The sequence below is a fragment of the Miniopterus natalensis genome, chromosome 12 (assembly GCF_054644295.1).
Source record: "Miniopterus natalensis isolate mMinNat1 chromosome 12, mMinNat1.hap1, whole genome shotgun sequence".
Taxonomy (NCBI): Eukaryota; Metazoa; Chordata; class Mammalia; order Chiroptera; family Miniopteridae; genus Miniopterus; species Miniopterus natalensis.
The window spans coordinates 9,526,979-9,551,264 of record NC_142092.1 but is presented as its reverse complement, the minus strand read 5'-3'; the positions used below and the strand labels follow the sequence as shown (position 1 = coordinate 9,551,264).

General features: G+C 46.1%; 1 protein-coding gene across 1 annotated transcript in view; it reads left to right on the top strand.

The window, feature by feature from the left end:
- AOPEP (aminopeptidase O (putative)) overlaps positions 1-24,286 on the top strand; it is a 296,713-nt gene that overhangs the window by 116,597 nt on the left and 155,830 nt on the right. Inside the window, exon 6 of the mRNA XM_087822613.1 lies at positions 22,233-22,422. Coding sequence (XP_087678739.1) covers positions 22,233-22,422 — 190 coding nt within the window. The remainder of the gene's footprint in view (positions 1-22,232; positions 22,423-24,286) is intronic.

The following is a 24,286-nucleotide window of genomic DNA, read 5'->3' as shown; positions in this document are numbered from 1 at the left end:
TTTGAAATGTGATAAAAATAGATTCAAATACATTTAAGATTTTTTTATATCATTGAGGTGGCATTTCAAATTAGTGAGGAAAAGATGGATTGATCAATAAATGTTACTGAAACAGTGGATTAGTAATTTGGAAACTTAGAGGCAAACCATATTTCTTTCACAAAAATCCGGATCAAACACTGGATGTGGGGGAAAAAATCAAACCACAGTAGTAAACAAATATGAATGAATTTATTTAAAATGTAGGAAACAGGTCTGCCAAATAAAAAAATAAAATGTGGGAAACCTTCTCCAGGCATATAATAAAACCTAGAAACCTAAAGAGAAATAGTGATAAACAAGTTTACATTAAATTTTAAAACTTTTTTATCTAAAGAAATAAAACAAATGGAAGAGGGAGAATATTTGCAGTTCATGACAAGGGACTGAAGTCCTTATTTTATAAAATGTTCTAACAGATATCTTTTAAAACTCTCTCTCCCCAAAATGAAAATATAACTCAAAAGAAAAGTGGGCAGGTGAACCTGCATTCTCACTATTTTTTTATGGGAGGAGAAATTGATGTAACTTCTTTGAGGGCAATTTGGCAAAATTTACCAAAGTTTCAAAAGTGTGTTCTCCTTGACTCAGCTCTTCCACTGCTAGGAATTTCACCAGAGTGTAGGTGGGTAAGCAGGCAGGGGTGTTCACTTCTGCATTCTTGGGGAACACAAGATGCTGGAACCCCTCAGCGTCCATCGGCAGGGGCCAGGATACATGCATCCCGCCTCCACTCCTTGGAGTCTCTGCACCTTCAAGAGGAATGAGGTAGAACTGCGTGCGGGGAAGTTTCAAGGCACAGGATCAGCTTAAGAAGCAAGCTGCAGTGTCCATAACCCATGGTCCTGCACAGCTGAACGTATTTTCTGGAAAGAGCCATAGTAAGCGTTTAAAGTAGTTACCTTGGAAAAGAATCACCCGATCTGGAGGACTGCTGAGAAGGGAATTTTCTCTTCATGCACTAATTTTTATATTTTTAAAAATATATCTTTATTGATTTCAGAGCGAGGAAGGGAGGGGGAGAGAGAGAAACATCAACGATGAGAGAGTCATTGCTGGGCTGCCTCCTGCACGTCCCCCACTGGGGATCGAGCCCGCAACCCGGGCCTGTGCCCTGACCGGGACTCGAACCATGATCTCCTGGATCCTAGGTCGATGCTCAAACACTGAGCCATACGAGATGGACCGTGCACTAATTTTTTACACAGAATTTTTTTACTGTGTACATGTTACCTTATTAATTATTAAAATTACAAAAATCAAAAAAATGAGAACAAGTGCAGGCAACCTTTTCAATGAGCACTGCAAAATTTTAAAACTTACATTGGTTACGTCCCAAATTACTGCCCCTCTAACTAGAATTAACACACTGAGTTAAAGTCAATTTAACCAAAAGCAGAAACTTGGGGCTTTCATTTGTGTTGCCTTTTCCCCCAGCAAATACATAGATCCCACTGAACTTTTAAAAATACTGAGCATAGTTCACGGAGTCCCATGGACTTAGAGGACTTTGGGGAGTCAGGAGAACCCAGGTTAGGAACCGCTGTTATAATATGAAGAGTGCGGGGAGTCAGCATAAATGTGACCACTAACCACTGGCCTCCACCAGCGTGCTTGCTGTGGGACTTGAGCAAGTCCCTTACCCTTTCTGAGCCTTAGTTTTCACCTCTGTAAAATGAAACTATTGGGTAAAATGTGGCAAAAGATCTTTTTTACTTTCGAATTCTGTGATTTATGAATATTTTAATCTGTAAACTTTAAGTGCCACCCAATTGACTGTGATGACCACAGTAGTCAGCTGTAATGTAATTACTCTTCGTGGATCTAAACAGCAGTAGCGCCAGGTCCCGATGACACCTGTGGAGACCAGTGGTTTGGGCCCCACGGAGGCGAGGCGGAGCTGCCGCTTCTCACCCCCTCGAGCCGCGCAGGTCTTCCCTGTGCTCCCCTCTCTCCTGCATCGTCACCTCTGTTTCCCCGTTTCTCACAGCTCTGCCCACCCCACATTAGGAAGGGGTTTTGTGGCACTTGAGCAGAAGGTGTCATGGGAAGCAAACCATTGCCCCTGGAATACTAGCCAATATGAATAATTCTTTTAAACGTTTTTCTCTGCATCTGTCAACTTTCAGGTTTCCTCCTAAATGAGGAGAGTGGGGAGTGCAGATAATCCAAATGTCATCTATATTTGGCTTTATTGTGTCTTTTCTACTTAGCCTTGAGTTCTGGGCATATCTAAGATTCTGAGAACTGACTAAACGAAATTACGAAGCTTCACAGTGAGAAAACATTGGACTCATGAGTTAAGTGGGATGCTTTCCAGGAGCCCCATTTCTTAGGCCTCGCTCAAGTTTTTTCCTACAATAACTCCATGCTTGGATTAGCCCACTGTCTCTCAGATCTTGGCAAAACTGACCTTTCCAGTATCCCCTCGTTTCTGAAGGTGGGTACCATTTGGTTTCTATTTCTAAATCACTACAAGTCTAGTTAACATCAATCACCACACATAGTTGCAAATTATTTTCTTGTGATAAGAACTTTTAAGATCTACTCTCATAGCAACTTTCAAACACACAATATTGTATTATTACTAACTCTACTCACCATTGCTGTATATCACGTCCCTGGGACTCACTTATATTATAACTGGGAGTTTGTACCTTTTGACCACCTTCATCTATTTTGCCTACACCCACCCACTCCCCACCCCGGGCAACCACCAGGCTGTTTTCTGTATCTCTGAGGTGGTTTTTTTATTCCACACATAAGGGATGCCATACAGTATTTGTCTTTCTCTGTCTGACATATCTGACTTAGCATAACGCTCTCAAGGTCATCCATGTTGTCACAGGTGGCAGGATCCCCTCCATTGTATGGCTGAATAATACTCCGTTGTGTATATATACATTTTCTTTAACCATTCATCTGTTAGTGGACACGGGTGTTTTCCGTGTCTTGGATGTTGTAAATAATGCTGCAGTGAACTTGGAGGTACAAATATATTTTTGAGTTATCTTTAAATAAATACCCAGAAGTAGAATTACTGGATCGTATGGTAGTTCTGTATTTAATTTTTCAAGGAACCTTCATACTGTTTTCCATAGTGGTTGCACAAATTTATATTTTTTCCAACAATGCATAAGGATTCCCTTCAGATCCTAGCCAACATTCATTTTTTTTCTCTTTTTGATAATAGCCATTCTAAACAGTGTGAAGTGATATCTCATTGTGGTTTTGATTTGCATTTCCCTGATGATTGGTGATGTTGAGCAGCTTTCACTTACCTGTTGGCTATCTGTTTATCTTCTTTGGAAAAATGTCTGTTCAGAGCCTCTGCCTATTTTTTAATCACATTTTTTTTTTTGCTATTGAGTTGTAAACCCCTTATCAGATATATAATTTGCAAATATCTCCTCCCATTTGGTAGGTTGCCTTTTTATTTTGTTGATGTTCTTTTGCTGTGCAGAAGCTCTTTAGTTTGCTGTAGTCCTACCTGTTTAATTTTGCTTTTGTTGCCTCTGTTTTTAATGTCAAATCTAAAAATAAAATAATAGTCAAGACCGATGTCAAGGAGTTTATTGCCTATGTTTTGTTATAGGAGTTTCATGGTTTCAGGTCTTGCACTCAAGGTTTTTTTTGTTTTTTAACCCTCACTCAAGGATATTTTTTCCATTCCTGTTCATAGAGAGTGAAAGGGAGAGAGAAATAGAAACATCGATGTGAGAAAGACACATCAATGGGTTGCTTCCTGTGTGCACCCTGACCGGGGCCCAAGGATTGAGCCTGCAACCAAGGTACATGCGCTTGGCCAGAATTGAACCCGGGACTCTTCAGTCTGCAGGCTGACACTCTAACCACTGAGCAAAACTGGCTAGGACTTGCACTCCAGTCTTTAATCCATTTTGAGTGAATTTTTGTGTATGATGTAAGATAGTGGTCCAGCATCATTCTTTTCCTTGTGGCTGTCCAGTTTTCCTGGTACCACTTGTTGAAGAAATTGTCCTTTCTTCATTCTTTGCTCTTTTGTCATAAATTAACCATATATGCATGGTTTTATTTCTGGGTTCTCTGTTCTGTTCCATTGATCTGTGTGCCATTTTTTATGCCAGTACCATACTGTTTTGATTGTTCTCACTTTATAATATAGTTTGAAATCAGGAAGCATAATGCCTCAAGCTTTGCTCTTCTTTCTCAAGATTGCTTTGGCTATTCAGGTCTTTTGTAGTTCCACACAAATTTTGAGATTGTTTGTTCTATTTCTGTGAAAAATGCCATTGAAATTTTGATTGGGGTTACATTGAACCTATAGATTGCTTTGAGTAGTATGGACTTTTTAACAATAGTAATTCTGTCCATGAGCACAGAATATCTTTTCACCTATTTGTGTCTAATTCAATTTCTTTTATGAGGTGTCTTATAGTTTAGAGTGTACAGACCACTCACTTCCTTGGTTTAATTTATTCCTAGGTATTTTATTCTTTTTGATGCAATTATAAATGGATTATTTTCAATTTCCCCTTCTGTTAGTTTGTTATTAATATATAGAAATGCAACTGGTTTTTGCATATTGATTTTGTGTTCTTCAACTTTACTGAATTTGTTAATTAGTTGTAATAGGTTTTTGGTGGCACCTCGGGGTTTTCTATATATAATATGATGTCATCTACTAATACTGATAGTTTTATTTCTTCCTTTTCAATTTAGATGCCTTTTATTTCTTTTTCTTGCCTAATTGCTTTGGCTAGGACTTCCAATACTATGTTGAATAAAAGTGGTGAGAGTGGGCATCCTTGTCTTGTTCCTGATCTTAGAGGAAAAGGTTTCAGCTTTTCACTGTTGAGTATGGGATTGTCATATGTGGCCTTTATTATGCTGAGAGAATAATGAATGCTTTAAATGGGAGGACAGGCCCTGTATTTATTCATCCTTAAACCCCCTCCACCTGGCACAGTGTTGTGCATATGGTTGATGTTCATCTGATAGCTGTTAAATGTGGAGTTTATCTCCAGAATATGGGATTAACCTTTGAGTCCTAAGGACTGCCTCCTGCACAGTGTCCCACACACCTTTTGCTGTCCACAAGAGAAAAACAAATAAAATCTAGCTTCTTCAACCACTTTTACTTACAATGCATATACTTTTCACTTAGGAAAGTACTTCTAAAATTTTAAAGTGCATGAGTCAACTGGGGATCTTATTAAAATGCAGATTCTAATTTGGCAATTCTGAGATGGGGCCAAGATTCTTGATTTCTAATAAGCTCCCACAAGACGCCAGCGGTCCTGTTCCCAGACCAAACGTTGAGTATCAAGAGTTGACTTGTGCGTGCTGTTAATTGACTGAGTAGTTTAAGCATGGAAAAAAGACGTTTCAGTTTCCTGGTAAATGTATCATTTAATATTTCTTTCACACACACATATAGAAAAAGGGGTGAGGAAAGGTTGACAGGGTTCAGTATGAATGATGTTCAGAAGAAGAGAAAGGAAAATAATGAAGCAGACTGGATCTTGCTTTTTGTGCTGAGCTTCAGCTCAGCAAATGAATCCATGGTGGTGGTAGGGTAAGCGGGATCAGCTGCTAAAACACAGGTTACTGTGAAGGTGAAACACAGCAGCTGTTTAATATCTCCCCCAAGAGCACCCCCCCCCCCCATTTAGGACTAGAAGCATAGGAGTGCAATTTACCCAAAAGAAATGACAAGGAGTGGCATTTGAGACAGGCAGGTGGCAATTGCCCAACTGCAAATTTACCCAGGATGTCACTGGTGTGACTTGTGACTTCTACAAAGATATGTTTTTTTCTACCTCTTTAGCCATAATTGAGCTATGTTTTCTGGCCCTTGGGTTTCTATTATTTTCTTCGATAGAAATATGCTTTTGTGTGTGTGCGTGTACCTGTGTGTGTGCATGTGTGTGCCAGCCACTTAAAAAAGAAAACCAGAAACTGGGTATCATTTGAAGCAATTTTTTAAAAAGATTACAGGGATCCCTGGCCGGTGTGGCCCAGTTGGTTGGAGTGTCGTCCCATGCACTAAAAGGTCGCAAGTCCAATTCCCGGTCAGGGCACATGCCTGGGTTGTGGGTTTGGTCCCTGGTTGGGGGCACATACAGAAGGCAACCAATCAGTGTTTCTCTCTCTCTCTCCCTCTCCCTCTCCCCTCCTCTCTCTCTAAAATCAATAAAAACATTTAAAAAAATAACAGGGAAACCTTATTCAGAGGCTCTCCCTCTCACAGTGCAGACAGGGGAGAGCCCTGTGCTTCAGCATCACCCACTCTTGTTTTTTCAGGCTTTTTAAAACAAGTCTGCTATAACCTGGAATGTGACAGTCTTGGTTAAATATCCTTTTTATCATGATCAACAATAAAAATTGGGAAGATACTCTCATTGTATATTTCATACCTTAAGAATTTCATTTTGCTGCATTGGGTCTTATGGGACTAAATGAGTTCTAAGGTCTTCTCTAGGACTTCAGTTTTATTTTTCAGGTTTCCTTTTTTATCCACCTGAGATGCATCTATCTGGGCTATACTACCACTTTTGATTAGAGATTGGTGTCATCGTAGAATTTCTAGTAGTTGGAAGGAGTTGAATGTCCTAGCATCACAGCATGCATTCAGCCGCGCCATTAGCATTCTAGCTAAGGGGAGTTTATTGTTCTAGGCTTAGTCACCATAATGCAGTCCTGTTTAATATTGCATGATCCGTGGGCTGCCGTAAACTTGGTACAAATTGGAGTGCTGATATAACATGAAATGAAGCGCCTCGTCTGAATGTTGCTTTTGTTTTGCATTTAACAAATTAGTATGTTGACATTTGTCACTGATAGATTTCATTATTTGCTGAAAAGGTTTCAGAGGGTTTGACAGCATGAATGGTTTGTCCTACAGACTTTTGAGAATTGATAAAAGCATCTTTGTTCTTTGTACAAAAGCACAACAGATATCTTATTGATGGACACACAAAAAGGGAGGGCTTGTGTAGCTGCAACATAAAATAAACCGGGACAATAATTTTTGAGTTGCTACTTAGGCTTTTATGCGATTTCTTCCTCTTCTCCCTTTTTCCTGATTGAAGAATGCATTTCATTTATCTCAGTAACAAGCTAAAAAGCAATCGGTGATCTTTCAGTAAATTTAATACCTTGGTTTCTTGATACTCCACTTGCATATTGTTTAAGAAAGGTGGTTGGAAACATTATAAAAGCAATTATTGTGTAGGGGCCGCACTGAATAACTGCCCTGAGCCCCGGTAACAGACAACTAAGATGGAGTCAGCCTGTGGAGCAAGAAGCTGAGATTTACACATAGACAAGAAGAAAAGACAAATATGTGGTTAAAAGTTTTAGTTAATCAAAACAGTAAAAATACATGATTCTTTTCTGTAGTTATATTTGGAGGGACAGTCCTGTCATTCAAACTTACCTTCCCTGGCTGTATCACTAAGCCCTTATTGGAAAGCTGCTCACCTCACACCTGTACCCCAATCCTGTTAAAACCTATCTTAAAATATACTCTAGGACACACACACACACACACACACACACCACTTCTGTAAAAGCCACGATAGAAAGCTACAAATGATGAGATCTGTCAATGATCAGATAATAACACCCGTCACTAACAACTGCCAGCATGTGGACTGAAGCTGTCGGACCCTGTGCAGAACCATCCATTATGCCTGTCATTTCTTCGGGGAGTGGAGAGTGGGGCTTTGGGGGAGGGGCTGCAGAGGCCAGGAGTGACTGGAGCATAAAGCAGGGGTGCAGATCCAAACATGATCTGAAGTTTCTACTGTGAAAACCCAGGACCCAAGAGAGGGAAGGAAGGGAATGACTTAATACAGAAGTAAAGATTTTGCTTATTGACTCTCTCCCCCTGCTCGACTGTGATCTCCAAGAGGACCCCAGTCCCTGTCCCTTTTCGTCATTAATGTATTTCAGGCACTGAGCACAGGGACTGGCACTTAGCAGGCTCTCAGTAAATGTTTGCTGAATGAATGAATTAGTGGTTCAGCATCAGTATCTGCCTTCTATGTCCTATTTGTCCAACCCAATCTTGGACCAAGAACTTAGGTTCCCTGGTTGAAATCACTTGGTGACCCGTGGAACTAATGCTGGTCCCACTGTGTGCATGGTCAGTAGCAGGCGGAAGAGCTGCTGGAGTTCAGCTCCGCCGTGCCTGAGCTGGCTGTCCCAGGCCAGTCTTTGCCTCTCTCTGAGCCTCCATCTTCTCACCGGGTGGGAAAACCCCCACAGCCCTCACAAAGCTGTTGGGGTTCAATTAAAAAGAGAAAGAAAAGATGAATGTGAATGGTCTTTAAAATATAAGGGTAAAAACTGTCCAACTCAAGGGTAATATTGTTATGTTATAAAATTATAAGGGTAGCACTTTGTTAGCTAAAGGAGTTCTTTTTGGGGAGGTCACTGATGGGAGGGTTAATTTACTGAGGAAAGCACAGTTTTGTGAGTCACAGCAGAATTTTTAAATCCGGCAGAATTGGTTTCTTGAAGACAGAGGGGAGAGCTGTACCTGCAGCTGCGTGTAGAATGTGTGGCCAGCCCTGCCTTGTGACTCCTCAGTTGTCCCTCAGCTCTCACCTCAGGGTCCTTTCTGCAGAGGGGAACCTGAAGAGCTGAGGCCCAGCGCTTGGCCCCAGGCCCCAGAGCTCCAGGGTGCAGGGGGCCCGGTGCGTGGCCAGCGGTGCTCATCCCCACACATCAGGCTATTTAATGTGGGCAGAGGTGTAAGTGGGAGCAGCCTGCATGGTGGTTGTGCCCCTCACACACACACACACACACACACACACACACAGAGCCTGGTCTCGGGATGTCAGCGGGACAGGACAGGTCTCCCCCCAGCAGTCCAGGAACCTCCATGGAAACAACCCCTCTGCAAAGGGGAAGGATAGGTACTTTCTCCTCTGAACCGCCCACAGGGGTGCAGGCCATTGGCTTGTGACAGCAGGTGGCCGAGAGAATGGCTGTCCTGGAAATCCAGGGCAGAGGCTCAGTCCCCGGCCTGCTCTGCGCCTCAGTTTCCTGACTTGCTATTAAAAGTGGAGATTACACCTAATAACCATCAAGCGCCTTTGCAGCTCTAGGACTCTTTGAACTCCATGTGTCTTCCTTTCCAACTTATGGAAATTATTTTCCCCACTTTTCCTGAGAAGGGAAGTACAAGACCCCAGGCTGTCTCAGACAGCTGCCAAAGCGGCTGTTTTTTATTGGAAAGTCGGCTTCCTTCTCAGGTTGCTTAACACAGCAGAAGCTTCTGGAGAACAGAGAAGCCCAATGTTTCCCTCTAGCTTTTTGACGTCATTTGCCTGTGGGTGGGTTCCCATCCGCCCCTGCCTCTCCAACCACACCAAATTTTATTTCACAGATTGAAAAAACACACCTCAGTGCGGCGGGCCACCTAAAGAAGCAACCGAGCTCAGGAGCCCCGCAGCCGAGCTGTGGCTGGAGCTTGTGGGTCCAGCTCAGCGTGCCCAGGGTCTTGTCCGCAGCAGTGACTTAGCTGTTGCCCTCGCCTGGCCCCCGACACGGAGAGGGGGGCGCCCACTCTGCACTCTCATGAGGGATCTGAAGAATCCATTGTAGCAGGGACGCGAAGGCGGTGGCCGGCGGAGAGAGGGCAGGTGGGAGGGACTCGCAGCTGCGGCCTGTTCACCGTGCGCCAGGGGCTGGTGGGCGCCGGGCTCCCATTTGTTATTTAACTCAGCTGGAGAGTCATCATACACAAAACTGTCAAACGGTTGGTTTTAAGCCACTAAGAACTGAAGCTTATCAGGAAGACAGTAGACAAGCAGAGGGAGGAAAGTGGGGAACAGACCTGCCAGAGCCCCAGGAAGCTGAATGTCATTGGTGCACCTCACACCATCCACACAAAGTTTAAAAACCTCACTCTGTCCATATCCAGCACACAGACATGAGGCACTGGAAATACATCTGGTGCTTTCGAATGTCAGAGAGTTTGCGGAGTCTGGCCGCTGATAAATAAGAGAGCTGTTATTCTTATTCCAGTATTCTAATATTTTCCTTTCTAAGTTAAAAATAATCTTGCCAACCCTCCTAGTACGTGTTTAGGTGATTAGTCTTAAAATGGGTAATAGGCGGTAAGTTCAGGAGAACTGAACTTGGTTGCCAAAATAAGCAATGCTGCCCATGACATTATGGAATAAAAACACACTGGGCTTGGTTTCGCCTGCTTTGAGGCCCCCATCACCTAGTAACGTGAGCAGTTTTCACAGTGAGGGGCCAGTGTGCAAACACACACACGGAGCTGTGACTCAGTCTGTTCTCAGAAGAACTGAGGTAATGGCTATTAATATTTTATTTCATACATTATAGTGTTTGCAGAAGCAAACACTGTAGTTAAGGTTACCTACATTGACGCTAACCAGTGTTTCTTTGTGCCAGGCTTGCTTTCCACAGATGTGTTCAACCCAAAGGTGAATTTTCAGAGCCTTAAAAAGAAAAAAGAAAGAAAAGAGTGAAAGAACAAGAGAGAAAATGTGAAACAATTAGGTAAACCACTGTAGCGCCACAGCTGGGACACTTAGGAAACAGTATGAAATGCTTTCTTTTTCTTGTTTGTTGCCACTTTCCTCCCACATGAAACCAGCAAACAGCAACAGCAAACTGATGTGGCTGACTCTTTCCTTAAGGGGAGCCCTTGGTCAGCAGAAGAAAAGGCCCAGTCTGACCAGAGTAAACATCTGCAGAGTCAGCCTCTGCTTTAGGCTGTAACATTGGTCTCCCGGAGCATTTTGTGACTGTGGCTGCAGAGGGTGGCATGCAGAGAGTGCCCTCAGTCACCACTCTACCTTAGTCGCCAGCTTCAGGCTGGCACTGCTGGGCGGGTTTTTGTAGACCGGTTTTGAATAATGTGTCCTGCGGAGTTGGGTCATGCACACAGGCAGCTCCCACCCCATGGCGCTGGGCCCTGGGTTTCTGGGCCTTTGTTTCCTCATGTGGAGAATGGGGAAGGGTGGGTCTCTGAGATCCCTTTTGACTGAGTGTCCAGGGTTTCCAGAGCCCTCTTACAGCTCCCTGTGGCATGAGCTCACAGACCTGCTGCGAGCCGGCATCTGGCCTTGGACCCAGCGGGTCCCTGCCTGATTTGCTATTGCCCCCCGTCGTGGACTACCTTTCTTCTCCCTGACAGTGCCCCGGCACTCTCAGCTTTCCTCCTCACCTCCAGTCCTGTTCCTTTCCGCAGCGCCTTTCCTGGTAGCTGGCTAAACAAATATGGTACACGTGTTCCCCTGTGGGGAGCAGCTCCAAAACAGCATGCCATCTCCCACTGGAGCCTGGGTCCACGCAGTGTCAGCCCACTGGGGGTGACTCCACTGGGGAAGGAAGGGTCAGGCATCTGCACAGGCTGGTGGGCATTCCGGCCTCTCTGTGGTGATGCTCCAGCCTGTGGCCTCTGGCTTGTAGGTGTAGACACTGGGCTTGGGTGGCACATCAGCAACAGATCCACTCAGCCTCCCTCAGTGTCCTGTTCTGGCCACTCCTGCTCTGCTGTGGACTTGAGAATCCACTTCTAAGACACATGGCTTCACATGGCAGACAAAGCACGGAGGCTTCTGACCCGGTCCAGCCTTCTCAGAGGACAGTGCAGTGGCATTTGCCCAGGACCTGTCCTCTGCTCTTCTCTACAGTGGGTTGCAGCATTTCTACTGCTCTGTTGCTCGAGAAGTATGGAAGTTTCCCTAGATCTGTGGTAGCTCCTGACATTTTTGCAGAGAAGGGTGCGGGGGAGGGACAGCCTAGCAGATGAGCCATATGAAATTGCCCATTTTTGGAGGTTGAAAATAGTCAAATATCAGCAATTTCATGTGGTTCATCCTAAAAGTGGAAAAATTGGAGGAGAGCTGGGCCTTGTTCTGATGTTATGTTTGCCTAATAAGCATGCTGGTTTTGCCTAGAGTATTTTGTTACAGAACATCAACAGTCTACATCAAAGGATGTTATCATAATGCTATTATCACTACTATTATTATTATTATTACTACTGCTACTTATGCCATTAATCTGACTGCTACTACTTGTGGTCACTTTAGAAAAAAATTAATTGCTAGAAGGCTGAGCCATTCCCCGGGAACTGTCGCGGCCCTGGCGCCGGTGCCCGGTCGTCCGCCTGTGGAACTGGTTGTCTGAAGCGAACTCTTCCCTGCTCTCCTTCTTGCCCGGTTTTGGCCAGTGTAGTTAGTTTCAGAGATAAGGGATGTTGGGTGATCAGTGGCCTTAGACGAGGTAGCTGCCTCAGTTTCACTTTCTGAATGTCTTGGCAATGAAAAGGCCATTTGCTAATAAAAAGGGTGGGATTCATTGCTGAGTGGCATTCACATCCCTGCTGTCACTGCCTCACCCGGATTTCTCAGCACAGCTGCTGGCTCGGCGTCGTGGCTGAGTGATGTCATTTCAATCATAACGTAATTTTCCAGCTGCCAGGATGGAAAAGGGGTTTATTATTATGGCATGTTTTCCACTGTGTCTGAAAGAAAATGAAGCAGACATGTATATATGACAGTATCAGTTCTGTTTTTACAGGTGTGTCTGAAGGATACAAGGTACCTTTCAGTTGCAAAAGAAATGCAACTACATGGCAAAGGCAAATGAAAACAAAAATTTTCCTCAAGAGATTTAAAAAATATGTGTATAATTAGTGTTGGGAACTGGCCTCGACTGCATTCAACTTGAGAGACTGTGGGGCAGGCTGCCCAGCCTCTGGCCTCATTTCTGTCCCTATGGATGGGGCTCTGGTTTAATCTTTGCCTTGATTTCTCCAAGCAGAGATGGAGACCTCTCAAAATATTTGTTTGTGTTTGTTTTCAACTATTCTGTGAAGTAAAGCACATGCAGAAAAGTGCATGCATGCCTTAGGTGTACAGCTCATCAGAAGCCCATGAACTGCACATCTCTACCCAGCACCCTAACCAAGGAAGAGAGCATGACCAACAGCCAGGAGAGCCATGCGCCCCTTCCAGGCACCTCCCACCTGACACACACAAAGACCTGGCTTCTAGCAGCATAGATTTTCACCCAGTGAGACCCGTGTCAGACTTCTGACCCAGAGAACTGTGAAATGATAAATTTGTGTTGTTTTAAGCTACTAAGTGTGTGGTAATTTGTTACAGCTGCAAAGGAGAATGCTGCAGTGTTGCAGCTGCTGGGTGAGGGAGCCAGGAGTCCAAAGCCCGAGTCCCTAAAATCCACTGGAATATATAGTCCTGCCTGTAGCTTTGCTAGCGTTTTGGTCTTCCGTGCAGTGTAAGAAGGTAAAAGAAAAGTCTAAATGCCAGCCAGCATCAATTGAAGTTGGGAAATAGATAGACTGTGTCTTTGACATCTCCATACTTGCCCACCCCTCAGTCCCTGTGCTCAGAGGCCTCCAGTCTAGACAAATATCATGTGATGCATTGTTAACACTTCAGTGTGAATCGTTTTAGTGTATAATCCCTCCCAAAAGTATTTGCACTCTAAACCATGATCCAGGAATGACTTTGATATTTCTGAGGACAGGGACTATGCTGGAGTGCTGTATCCAGCCCCGTGGGTTGATGAGCCCGACACCCATAAGCAAACCCCTTCTGCCCTCTTCCCCGGGAGAATCAGAAGGAGCGAGGGCCCCTCTTTGCCATGCTAAGAGAGTCATAGCTGGGGATAACCAAGTGGAAATCTGCTATGGGCTTTCTAGGAAAAGTTTTGCTTTCCTGATAAAAGGGATAGTAGTTGTTGACACAGCACCACCACTCCTCCTCTTATTTTCTATGTTGAACATAAAGGTGATGGCTGGAACTGTGGTGGCCAACTTGTGACCATGAGGTGGCATGCATGGTCAAGAGCGAACATGCTAAGAATGGCCCAGTGGGAAGATAGAAAGACCTAGAGCACTGACTGCATTGCTGAGTCACTGAACCAACCCCAGCAACCACCTTCCTCCGGGGGTCTTGTTAAAAGAAAGAAACCCCCTCCTCGTGTGTGCCAGCGTTAGCTGTCTTTTCTGTTACTTGCGGCTGAATGCATGCCAGATGCATCCAGGTGCCTTTCAAATCACAAGATGGCAGCCACCCAGGAATGGGGACATGGCGCTAGGAATTATTTAGAAGGAGAGGAATTCCTGTGGTCCTCCCCCACACTTGCACGGGGTGAACACATCCAAGAATGACAGACAGACAGATCAAGGGGAGCATCCAGAGAAATGGGATTTCACTATAGACAGCCAATAAACCTGATGCATTCCATTTGGAGAGAAGAAATTCAGGGCTCATAATTTTAAATGAAAGGTTGTTAAAACCAGGAGACTTTGGAGAGCAAAACTTTTTATTTGTTTATTTTTGTTTCTGGTGAGGTTTATTACCTTTTAAAGGGAAATGCTGTTAAGTTGAATACCTCTGAGAATGACCATCTGTCCCATATTTTGCGGGACCACCCTGGAAAATATGGGCACTCTTGTCCCTTTATCTCCACAAGCTTGCCGGTCATCGGTCTGTTCATGGATCACAGTCAGAGATTAGGAAATGTGGCTATTCTTTAAAGCTCAGTGTTTTATGAACCCCCAGTGGCTAGGTGATCCCTTATCCTTAATGGCACTTACTCATGCAGATGAGAACTTGCAAAAATTCAGAGACTTTTATTTTGTGAGCCACCACTGAGAAGATCTCTGACAGGATAAAGAAGACTGGAGCAGGCTAATCCTTTTAACAAAGGTGGTGATGTATATTGTGGCAGCTGAAGGCTTCTTTACAGCCCGGGGAGAACAGTCGGAGAATTCATTCATTTAATTCATGAATTTTCCTTCTGTTTACACTTTAAACAGACTTGCCAGTTGTTTGCTTAGCTAACAAGCTCTGCCTTCATTATAAGCCATTAGTGGCAAGTAATAATTGAAACTGTGTTTAGATTTCAAAAATACAATAAACCTAATTAATTCCACTCTTAGTGATATGGAACTTGTGGCGACTGACTTGAACTAGGCTGAAATCAGTGTCTTTGCCCTTTCCAGGTAAAAATGGTTTGCTTAACCATTTTACAGCCATAAACAAGACTGATAGTAGAATTTCTCATAAGGAAAACTAAACAAGAGATTAAGTCCAAATGCCTATGAGGAGTCAGGCAGCAAAAATAAATGAGCACATGGGCAGAGCATCCTCTGGAAAACACTTAGTTTTCTCTGCCTACTTGTGGTGGAGGGGAGATTTCACTTTCCTCTTCATCCTGCTGTAGGAAAGGGGGATGGGGGGAAGCACAAAGGTGGTTATAAATGCAAGTGGACTCAGCCGGTGGTGGGAGGCAGGAGGGAGTGGTGGAGAGCTGGGAGCTGAGCCCCATCTCAAAGGGCCAGCAGCTATTCAGCTGTAGTTGCTACACGGGATTGTGGGCTAGTATGGCCAGATCTTTCAGATTTTCAATATAATTTGAAAATCTGGGTTTCTAGGTGAACTCTTCCCACTTGCAACTTTGGTAATAGAATTTTTTTTTTAAGTTAATGCTATGCAGCCACACAGTATAGATCAGTGGCTCTCTGGACCAGCAACACCAGTCTCACCTGGGAACTTCACAGCAGTGCGGATTCTCAGGTGCCACTCAGGCTTAGGAGTCAGACTCCTGAGGTAGGGCCCGGTGGTCTGTTTTAAGGAGCCCCACCCCCAGGTAGGACTGCCAGGTTTAGCAAATACAGTGATGGGCAAAAGGTAGGTTTACAGTTGTTTGTATGGAGAAAGACCAGGTTATGATTATTGCAGTAGCTTCATTAACTATGTGTTTTGAGTACTCACAGCTGTACTCACAGTGTATTGCATGGGACATACACTGAAAAGTATTTGTTGTTTAATTGAGATTCAGATTTAGTCGGTGTGTAAAGATTCCCTGAGTGCAGACTTGCCGTGGATGCTTGCTCTCAGTTGTGAAAGCAACCGATGCCCCCTCACCAGTTAAATTTCTGAGTACTCTTTGGGAAATCCCCACAATTTTTTTCTCTAGACGGGGAATATTGAAAGACAGTTTGAAGATCCAGAGAGTACATGCACTGTGTTTCAAAGGAGACTCATAACCACCTTTTCTCACTGAGGGTGGTGCAAACTGCCCAGACATGTCCCTTCATGAAGCAGCTTTCCTAGCTCTTACGTAGCACAGACGACAACCAGCAAAAACCAGCTGGGCGAGCTGTTGTGGTTCCCCGTGTGCCACTTCATTGCTGTTCTGGGAGTGAGGCAATGCATTATTTTATTAAATAAAGATCTTCCCTGGATCACAGTGGAGGCTAATTTTATTAGCCTTTTTATGGGCGCAAACATCATCATCCTGGTTGGGAAAGATGGCAGTGGGGGTGAGGGAAGGGAGAGAATCACGGTTGGTCATCCGTGTGCTGCAGAGGGGGCTGCCAGCATGTTTTAATTGGTAAACCCTCACCAGGAGAGTGCTCCAGATCCTGCAGAAAATGCGCAGCTCTCAGTTCATACATGATTCAGAGATGATTCAGGAGACCTGTTCAACTACAATAAATGATGTTCATAGAGTTTGCGTATGGGTGTGTCCCTGGTGTCCAAAACCCCAGAGTGTTCAGTAACTTAAGAAAAAACAAAAAACACACACATGTTATTTCTTGTTCTGTTCTATGAGATTCCAGAGACTGCTTAGGCTGAACAGGCACGTTAAGATTCAAAGGGAGAGGAGTCCCTATCAAGTTGAAAATCCAGTCAGATACTGTTTTTTCCTTTGATTCTTTGGCTTTAAAACCTGAGACATTCACTTGCAACTTTTGTTTAGCTTTACAGATGAGCATACCTAGTAGCCACCAACCCACCTTCCTCAGGCAGGGTAGCCAGCTAGGTGCAGCCGATGCCTAATAATTTAGTGCTAGCACTGCCTCCACTTAGCATGCAGGGCTGAGGGCTGTGGATGAATTCACTGGTAGCGCAGAGGTAAAGTGGCCACTGCTCTACCAAAGGTGGCCTCTGTTTTCCAGGCCCTAACCCTACCCGCCTTCTCACCAGGAGGAGGCCGAAGCTTTGCTGATCAGGTCTGGTAATCTCGAGCCCGCTTCTGGCTGTGGTATGGATTTAAGGAGCAGAGGAACCAGGGCGTGGCTGGTGGCTCTGAAGATGAAGCGCCTGGGGTGCAATGACCATGCACCACTTGGCTTCAGCTGGCATAGAGGGCTGGGAGCCCCCAAACCACAGGTCTAAACCCAGTGACCCTGGCAGAGTGGGTCAGGACTGCGTGAGTTAAATACTGGCTCTGTCACTTGCTAGCTGTGTGATCTTGAGCTAGTTACTAACCTCTCTGTGCCTCACTGTCATCTGTAAAGTGGAGATAATAAAATCTATCTCTTGAGGCCATGGGTACTTTAAATGAGTTGACATATGTAAAATGCAGTGCCTAGCACAGAATCTTCAAGCAGTTTGAGTCTTAGAAGGAGGGTATGATTTTGGTAGGAGTCTCTGGGATATAGCCCGGGGCTTCCTCGGTCACCCTGCTGTAGTCACATTGGCATTCTAAACCAAAATTCATCTGGATAAATGAGTAGATATTTTGCTGCCTATTTGCTATTCAGGCTTTTAAAATAAAAACTTACATTGACTAATGTTTTCTTTTTCTCTCAAACCTAAATTCCCATGTTGATCAAAGGTAGTAAGTTTTTGTGTGTTTTTTAAATATGTCTTTATTGATTTCAGAGAGAGGAAGGGAGGGGGGAGAGAGAGAAAGAGAAACGTCAATGATGAGAGAGTCATTGATCGGCTGCTGCCTCCTGCACGCCCCCCACCGGGGATCAAGCCCTCAACCTGGGCATGTGCCCTGATCTGGAATCGAACTTGGATCTCCTGGATCCTAGGTTGATGCTCAACTGCTGAGCCACGCTGGCTGGGCCAGAGGTAGCGAGTTTTCTTTATATTTTTAGAACTGGTTTCCGCAAAATACCATTTTCTCATCTACGGCTGCAGTTTAAAGACCAACTATGTGGCCACAGCAAATGCCAGATGGGGGCAAAGGAAGGTGACTAGTACCTAGGGAGCAGTTTGAGCTCCAGAAGGGCACAGGGACCCTGCTGGGTCACCCAGCCACACCTTTGCCTTTGGGACAACAGATGAGTGCGCTGTATTTGACTGCATCTGGGAGAGAGGGCGGGAGGGATCTCACTGCGCAGATCCAGGGCGGGAGCTGAGCGGTCGGTTGAGGTGCTGGCTTAATCTTCACAGCTCACGAAGGAAAGAGAGAACCTGCTCTGAGCCTGAGGGACGGGTAAGGGCATTTGGCCTCCCTTTTAGGTTGCCCCAGACTCCTGCGAGTTGTGCAAATTAAATTAGCGGTAATTAGTCATGCGAGCAAAAGTTGCTCTCATGTGGTTATGAGACCCTTAGAATTATCCAGTTTCACTTTGGAGGGAAAGGAGCCTCAGTTTCCCTCTTTTGTGGTTCCTCTTTCCTTTCTGTGATGGGAAGTTGGGCTCCACGGGTCCTTGAAATTGATAAAAACTCTGAATGCACCAAAGTTCAAACGTTGATGAATATAAGTCTCTTTCCTGGACGCATCTCCCGGGGATCTGTATAAAAAGTGAATCGCTTCCCCTGAGGGGAACTGGCATCTGCTCCAGTGTAACGGGTGGGGCAGCCCAGGGCTCTTCTTGTCCTGAACCAAAGGCCATTTCCTGTGCGTCTGGTCCCACCCGCAGGCTGCCCGGACCAGCTGAGGCAGCAGCCGGGACCCGAGCAGATAAGTGCTGAGCAGCAAGATGGCCCACGCTGGTCACGTCTCCCTAGACAAAGCAGAAATAAATCACAGCCGGCCCCTGCTTAAGATCTGATGAAATTCTTCATTTCCGCTCCAAACTGCATCCCTCCCACGGGGTTGGAGCGACTCCCGCGAGCCACGAAGGCTCTCCTTCCTCTCTGGTAGAAGCATCTTTCCAGTTAACGGTCCCAGCCTTCTATTCTGGGTGGGGAGGCAGCTTTTAGGAACCGTCTTAAGAAACTGTTTTCAGACCAGAAATGATATTTTTAATCTCAGAGGGCCAGGGCGACAGACAAGCAATACCACGTGGCCGTTGTGGGGAGGCAGCCCCGCTGGTGGTCTCCCGGGAAAGAATGAGAGCACGTGTCCTGCTGTCGCCGGCCCCGCTCTGCCCCATGTGCTCCTCCTCCGCTTGCAGCCAAAGAGAACACAAGCAAGAGGCCTGGTGCTTTCTGAGTGCTGAAAATATTATTTTCCTGCCCGTCTCTTATTTGGGAAAAATGATAAACTCTGTGATTTAAAAAGCACCACCATTTTTAGGATGAAGATGTCATCCTAGTGATTTTCTTCCATCCTCTGTCAGGATGATGAATTGACAGTTTGGCATTTTTAGAGGCATTTGACACAGGCCCTTTCAGGGGGGAAAAAGAAAAAAGGAAACCTGTTTTCAAATGGGCCCTGTCAGCGTGGAGACTGATGAACTGCTGGCTGATTAGGGCCATGAATAGATTCTGAGAACCGGGATGTGTGGGGAGCCAGGGGTGAAACTTATAAATCAAGGTTAAGGTAGGCGTGGAAAATTTAAACCATCCATTGTGTTTTGAAGGTGGGCATGCAGTAGATCCTCTCTGGGTAAAGGAATACTTAATACCACTCCGTGAAGTGAATTTACGAACATTATACTTTTCTTCACTCACTGTTGAAAAAGGCCGTTTAAAAATTCTACTTAACTTGAGAAATTCTGATATTTAGGGTCAAAAGGAAAGAAGGAAATTATCCTTGAAAGAATATTCTGTTGTGCTTTTATGTCAGAATTTTGTTAACCCTTGAGACAGGTTATTAAAATCTCATCTATGTTTTAATTTAGTTTTAAGAAAAGCCACTTTCTTCGTGAGGAACTATAACCCTGGGGCACCCCGCAGAAAGCCCGCCCCGTGAGCCCCCCTGCAGGAGCGCTTGGGGCCTGGCGTGAGCCGGAGCCTGCCTCTCAGGGCAAGGCCCATGCTCTCCCACCACTAGCAGGAGGGCCAGCCATGTGCACTGAAGGGCCTTCCTTCCTGTGGGGGGGGGGTGTCAGCGTCGGTCTTTCCCAGAGGACAGCAGGAAATACATTTTTCCCCGGCCAAGAAGAAGGGACTAAGGATGGGAAGTGGGAATTTAGATGGGATTCCAGCAATGCCGGGGCCTGTCCTGAACCCACCAAGCCACACCACAGCCAGGGTTGTGTCTCCCAAGTTACTGGCAGGTGGGGAAGGAGGTCTGGTGGAGACAGACTGCTGGAGGGGAGACACTAAAGGGCAGGGAACACAGTTCCACCCCCACCGCCACCGCAAACACACACAGCTGCTTTTGTGCATTCCTTTGGCCTTCGCAGACTTTGATATTTGCATAAATGGGCCTTGGATAGGCTTCCCCACTGGGACAAAACAGTGATCGGGTCACAGGACAGGGCAGGCTTTTTCTTCAGGAACAGTCATCAGCTTGTGTAACCTTCCCGGGTGGAGCAGCCGGTCAGCCCTAGAGCCTCTGTAACCGGTGCACCGTCTGGGTCTCTGGCCGGCAGACCCCTCTGGTGCAGGCTTGTCTTTGAGCCTGTGTGTAAGGCCTCATGTTACTTGTGTTTTGTTTTAGCCCAAAGGGCGAAGTGCTGCCAACAGTATGTCTGGAATGTTATTTACTTGGTACATTTCTGTGGCTTTTCTTTGCAGCATTGCACATGCCAGAGCCAGGGGTCACTCACTGACAGAGCCAGGTGGCAGTCCGTCTTCTCCACAGGGCACTTCTCAGTCAGAGAACGGTTTAGCTCCTGTGCCTCTCAGTTCCCTCCTTCCCTTCCCCTTTTCCTTCCTCCCTCGCTTCCTTCCTTCCTCCTCCCCCCCCCTTTTTTTTCTGAATTAGTGCTCTGAACTTCTGTGGGTGTCCCCTTGTCCTAGATGCCCCCACCATACTTTTATTATCTGGGGTTTCTGGTGGATTCTGCTGAGAGCCTGGCAGACGCTTTTTCATTTGCGAGTCTGCCCTGTTATTATTTCACATAAAAGCTGTCTGTTTTGGCACCGACTCGGTGATTTCAGTTGGGCTCTCTGAGCTGAATGGGTGATGTTGTGCAAGAGGAACACAGGTGGGGTTTTCTCTACTGGTGGCCGTGGGGGCGGAGGACAGACCTGGAGGCAGTCCTGGCTTGTGCGGAGCCGACGCGATGGCGCACACGTGGCTTTTGAAGGAGGAAACCAGTGTGTACAGTTTCTTAATTTGGGAGGTTTCACAACTGTTTTTGTTCAATTGATGGAGGAGAGATTTGTTAAAGAGCAAATTCTTCATTAGTAAGACTGTAAACAAGCCCTGGGTAATGAGAAATGCCGAAAGTGGGAGCATAGGAGGTAATCCGTTTGCCTGTTCTCTCTTCAGCCTCCCTCCCTCCCCCCTCCCTCCCTCCCTCCCTCCCTCCCATTTCATCTCTGCAGTTCTAATCATGGTATTTTGGGTTTCAAAACAAAGTATGGAAAATGAGATTAGATAAATCTCCATGGCTGGTGCCAGCCCTGGGGCCGTTTGCACACCTGGGTGGGTTAACTCCCTCCTCTCTCTCCGTCTCTCTCTGTCTCTCTCTCGCCATAATTTTCTTATGCCATGTGAATATGTAAGCATCTACAGATAGGAGATGGTACCATTGGCAATCTTTGCCTTACGGAGACCCAACTTTTATCTGGGTGTCTTGGAAAAGCCGCCCATTGTGGCACCTGTTAGTTTGCTAACTCTGTAACCAGCCTGTCTGAAATGGAAAATTTTCGGTTCCATTCTTCTCTGCTTTCTCTGTCCTTCTGCATGACTCCCCAATTTGTTTGTAAGCCGCTCGGATTTTTGGCTGAAGGGTCTTCTTTGATCATCTCTTGACAGCAGGGACTTCGCATTCTCACACCTGCTCTTCTTTTACATCCAGATTTCTGAGTAAATGCTTCCATTGCCTTGTAATTTCTTCAGTGTAAAACTGGGGTGCAGGTTACTTATTATAGGTAATAGCGTTTGATGACGGAGACAACTGCTTGGCAAAAACGGCAACTTGAACCGCTGCCAGAAATGTAAACTGCCACTTTATGTGTTTCTAAAAGCATCTGAGCTGAACCCCGGTCATGATCTAGCACGCACACCGTAACAGCAGGCGCAGGCTGCGAAGGCCGCCCGCGGGGCCGCCGCGGGGCGAGCTCTAACAAGACTGTTTTCTCCTCCATTCTCCGCAGCCCACACATCGTCTTCCTCTCGCAGAGCGCCGTGACCGGAGGCAGCCATCTCTGCGGGACCCGCCTCTGCCATGAAATCGCTCACGCCTGGTTTGGCCTTGCCATCGGCGCCCGTGACTGGACGGAGGAGTGGCTGAGCGAAGGGTTTGCCACTCACTTGGAAGATGTATTCTGGGCCAGAGCCCAGCAGGTAGGTTTAAAGTGACCGAACCATTTCACTCCCTGCAGTCAAGTTCAAATCACAGTCATTTGTTCATTCAACAGATGTGTACCGAGGGCTCACTGTGCACTGGGCAGCTGAGAGGCAGCTATGTGATGAGAGGGGCGTCCCCGGGCCCTGTGGGGTTCACATGCAGCCATAGGAGAGACGGCCAGCAAACACACACACACATCCGTAACGTGGCGGGTGGGGAGTACTGTGAGGAAAGTGAAGCTAGATAGAGTGGGGGTCTGTTTTAGAGGCTCCAAGAGAAGGCCTCTGATATGGGGACATTTGAGCAAAGACTTGCAGAAAAGGTTGTGCTGTGGCTACTCAGGCTCCCCTTTGTGGGTGTGGTTGTGGTGACATGGACCGTGTTTTGTTAAATAATGAGATATTAAGTTAAATCAGAAGCCATAATCTCATGTCTGCTGGCCAGTAAAGAATGAAGCAGTTGGTGTTGAAGATTAGGGAATGGGGAGGACTGTGGCGAACGGCAGCTGGTCCTCAGCTCTCACCACTTGTCATGTGGAAGGGAGGGCTCAAGATAGCCTAGACTCCTAGTTTTTTAACCAAAGTTATAAATTTGGATTTTTCTGTGAAATTTACTAATTTAAAAAATATGTAAACGCAACATGCCCAGAGGCCAGACCTGGTCAGCACTTTCCCAGTATAACCTCTGCTTTAGAGAATTGGCCACCAGTTGTAATGAGGATTTGGCAGCTAAACTACTTCCTGCTTATTTTCTAGTTCCGAATATTTGGTCCCTTCCTTCCCTCCCATTTCCACCCCTTACACACTTGACTGCTGAACATTTTCTAAGTTCCCAAGTCTGTGCATACCTGGATGATTTTGTTCAGATTCCTTCTGCGTGTTGAAATCCTGTTTATTTTTCACCAACTAGCTCAGGGAAGCCCAGACTGATCGTTCAACTCCCAGTTCACCACTACTCTTCTAGGAACTTTGAATTCCGCAGTTTTTGGCACTAACTTACCTCTTTCTCCCCCACTTTTTTTGTCTTTCCTCTATCCTCACAACCAGACTACTTTTTCAAAGTAGAGCTGTGTCTTGCTCAGCCGTCTGCCCCTCTGGAGCAAGCAGTGTGCAGGTCTGTGTCCCCTGCCACAGAGAGTTCCGTGGGGCGAGGCCACATGGCAGGTGAGGGGGGGTGGCTGGATTCAGGGTCTGAGCAGGTTTGGGGTCCCAGCTCTGCTGTTCACCAGCCTCCCTGAGCCTCAGCCTCCTCATGTATAGAATGGGTGTGAGAATGCTTACCCTGCAGGCGGAATAGGGTAACGTGTAAATGAGCCTAGCACCGTGCCTGGCACGTGTAGGCATTCCGCAAGGGTTAAATGGGCTTCATGTACATGCGCCCCTGCCCCCATCTCTTCCCGGGTGCTTCCATCCTGACACAGTCAGATGTGTGCTGTTCTTGGTAATCACGAATATATTTCAGGCATCTGTCCTTTTTTCTCCTGCACCCCCAGAGAGCACTGGTCTTTTACCCTCCCCCCTGCCTGAGCTTCTGGGTCTCCTGCGTCTCTGCATGGGTCCCACCTCTACCTGCCCTGACTGCGTCCATCTCCACCGTCGCAGGCACCAAGCTGGCCTGGCTGCCTCTCCCAGGGCACACCTTCCGTGTGTCTGTTCTGTGCGCCATCTGTAGGGGCAGCAGGATGACTAAGACAGCCCAGCTCTGAAAGAGGTCATAGTCTAGTGGAGGAGATCAGGGAAGCACCCCGGGAAGGAAGAAGAAAATAAATCACGAAAGAGAGGTAAACGCCAAATGCTGCCAGTCCGAAGGCGGGAGAGGCCAGGACTAGGAGGACCCAGGGAGTCTCCTTACAGGAGGTGA